Consider the following 1748-nt stretch of genomic DNA (forward strand, 5'->3'; position numbering starts at 1 on the left):
CCATAGGGCTGTGGTGGGTCATAGAGTTGCGGGGGGTCTTCAGGGTTAGAGTGGCCGTAAAGCTGCACTGGGTCATAGAGTTGCGGGGGGTCTTCGGGCCTAGAGTGGACAGTGTGTCGTGGTTGGTCATAGAGTTGTGGGGGGTCTTTGGGCCTAGAGTGGCCATGGGGCTGCAACTGACCATAGAGTCACTGCAAGTACTGGGGCCTAGAGTGGCCACTGGGTCATGGTTGGCCATAGAGTCGCAGTGGGACTTTGGGCTTAGAGCGGCCACTGGGTTGTGGTTGATCATAGAGTCTCGGTGGGCACTGAGGCCTTGAGCGGCCGTGGAGCTGTGGTGGACCATGGAGTCTTGGTGGGTCTTCAGGCCTAGAGTGGCCATGGGGCTGCCGTTGACCACAGAGTTCTGGAGGACCTTGAGGCCTAGAGCAGCCGTTGGGTCATGGTTGGCCGTAGAGTCACAGTGGGCCTTTGGGACTAGAGGAGTCACGGGGCTGCGTTTGACCGTAGAGTCGTGGTGGGCGTTGGGGCCTAGAGTGTCCGTTGGGTCGCAGTTGGCCATAGAGTCACAGTGGGCCTTGGGGCCTAGAGTGGCCGTGGGGCTGCAGTTGATCATAGAGTTCTGGGGGACCTTGAGGCCTAGAGCAGCCGTTGGGTCACGGTTAATCACAGAGTCACAGTGGGCACTGAGGTCTACAGTGGCCGTGGGGCTGCAGCTGGCCACAGAGCTGTGGAGGACCTTGAGGCCTAGAGCGGCTGTTGGGTCGTGATTGGCCGTAGAGTCGTGGTGGGCCTTCAAGTCAAGGTGTTCCGTTGTGTCACGGTCAACCATAGAGTTGGGCTGAGCCTCGGGGCCTAGAGGGGCTGTGGGGCGGCAGTTGGACACAGAGTTCTGGAGGACCTCCAGATCCAGAGGGGCCGTGGAGTCGTGGGGGGTCTTCAGCTCCTGCTGATCTGTGGGGCCGCAGCTGACCATAGAGTCCCGGCGGCCCTCTGCGTCCCCGAGGGCTGTGGGGTCCTCCAGGTCTGCGGGGACGAAACGCTGGGGGGTCACAGAGCGTCGGTCGATCACAGGGCCGGGGGCGGCGGTGGGACCCTGGAGGGGGTCGGGCTCCGGGGGGCTCACGGGGGAGGGGAGGAGCGAGGGGTGTTGGAGGACCTCTGTCTCCAGGTGGATCGCGGGGTCTTGGAGGACCGCGGAGCCTCGGCTGAGCACGGAGTCTTGGAGGACCACGGAGTCTCGGCTGCCATTGAGATCTTGGAGGACCGTGGGGTCTTGGAGGACCACGGACCTTCGGTTGACCTCTGCCTCCAGCTGGACCGCGGGGTGTTGGAGGACCACAGGGCCTTGGAGGACCACGGACCCCCGGCTGACCATAGAGTCTTGGAGGACGACGACGTCTTGGTTGACATTGGGGTCCTGGCGGACCATAGAGTCTTGGGGGACCTCTGTCTCCAGGTGGACCACGGGGTCTTGGAGGACCATGGACCCTCGGTTGAGCACGGAGTCTCGGAGGACAGTAGGGTGCTGGAGGACCACGGAGCCTTGGAGGACCACAGACCCCTGGCTGACCATAGAGTCTTGGAGGACCTCAGCTTCCGGGGGTACCACGGCTCCTTGGAGGACTGCGTGGTGTTGGAGGACCACAGCACCTCGGGCGACCGCGGCCTCTTGGAGGACCTCCGGCTGTTGTTGGAGGACCTCCGGCTGTTGTTGGAGGACCTCCGGCTGTTGTTGGAGGACCTCC

The 1748-nt window shown here is 63.2% G+C and overlaps 1 protein-coding gene across 1 annotated transcript in view; it reads right to left on the bottom strand.

Annotated features, from left to right (window-relative positions):
- Positions 1-1707, bottom strand: part of LOC122193787 — a gene marked incomplete at its 3' end in the record, with an annotated part of 2789 nt that extends 1082 nt beyond the window's left edge. The window contains exon 1 of the mRNA XM_042894674.1: positions 89-1707. Coding sequence (XP_042750608.1) covers positions 89-1576 — 1488 coding nt within the window. The remainder of the gene's footprint in view (positions 1-88) is intronic.
- Positions 1708-1748: the final 41 nt, after the last annotated feature.

The sequence above is a fragment of the Lagopus leucura genome, unplaced genomic scaffold, assembly GCF_019238085.1.
Source record: "Lagopus leucura isolate 7727_CA_CO unplaced genomic scaffold, USGS_WTPT01 27830-0_obj-0_obj, whole genome shotgun sequence".
NCBI classification, from domain to species: Eukaryota; Metazoa; Chordata; class Aves; order Galliformes; family Phasianidae; genus Lagopus; species Lagopus leucura.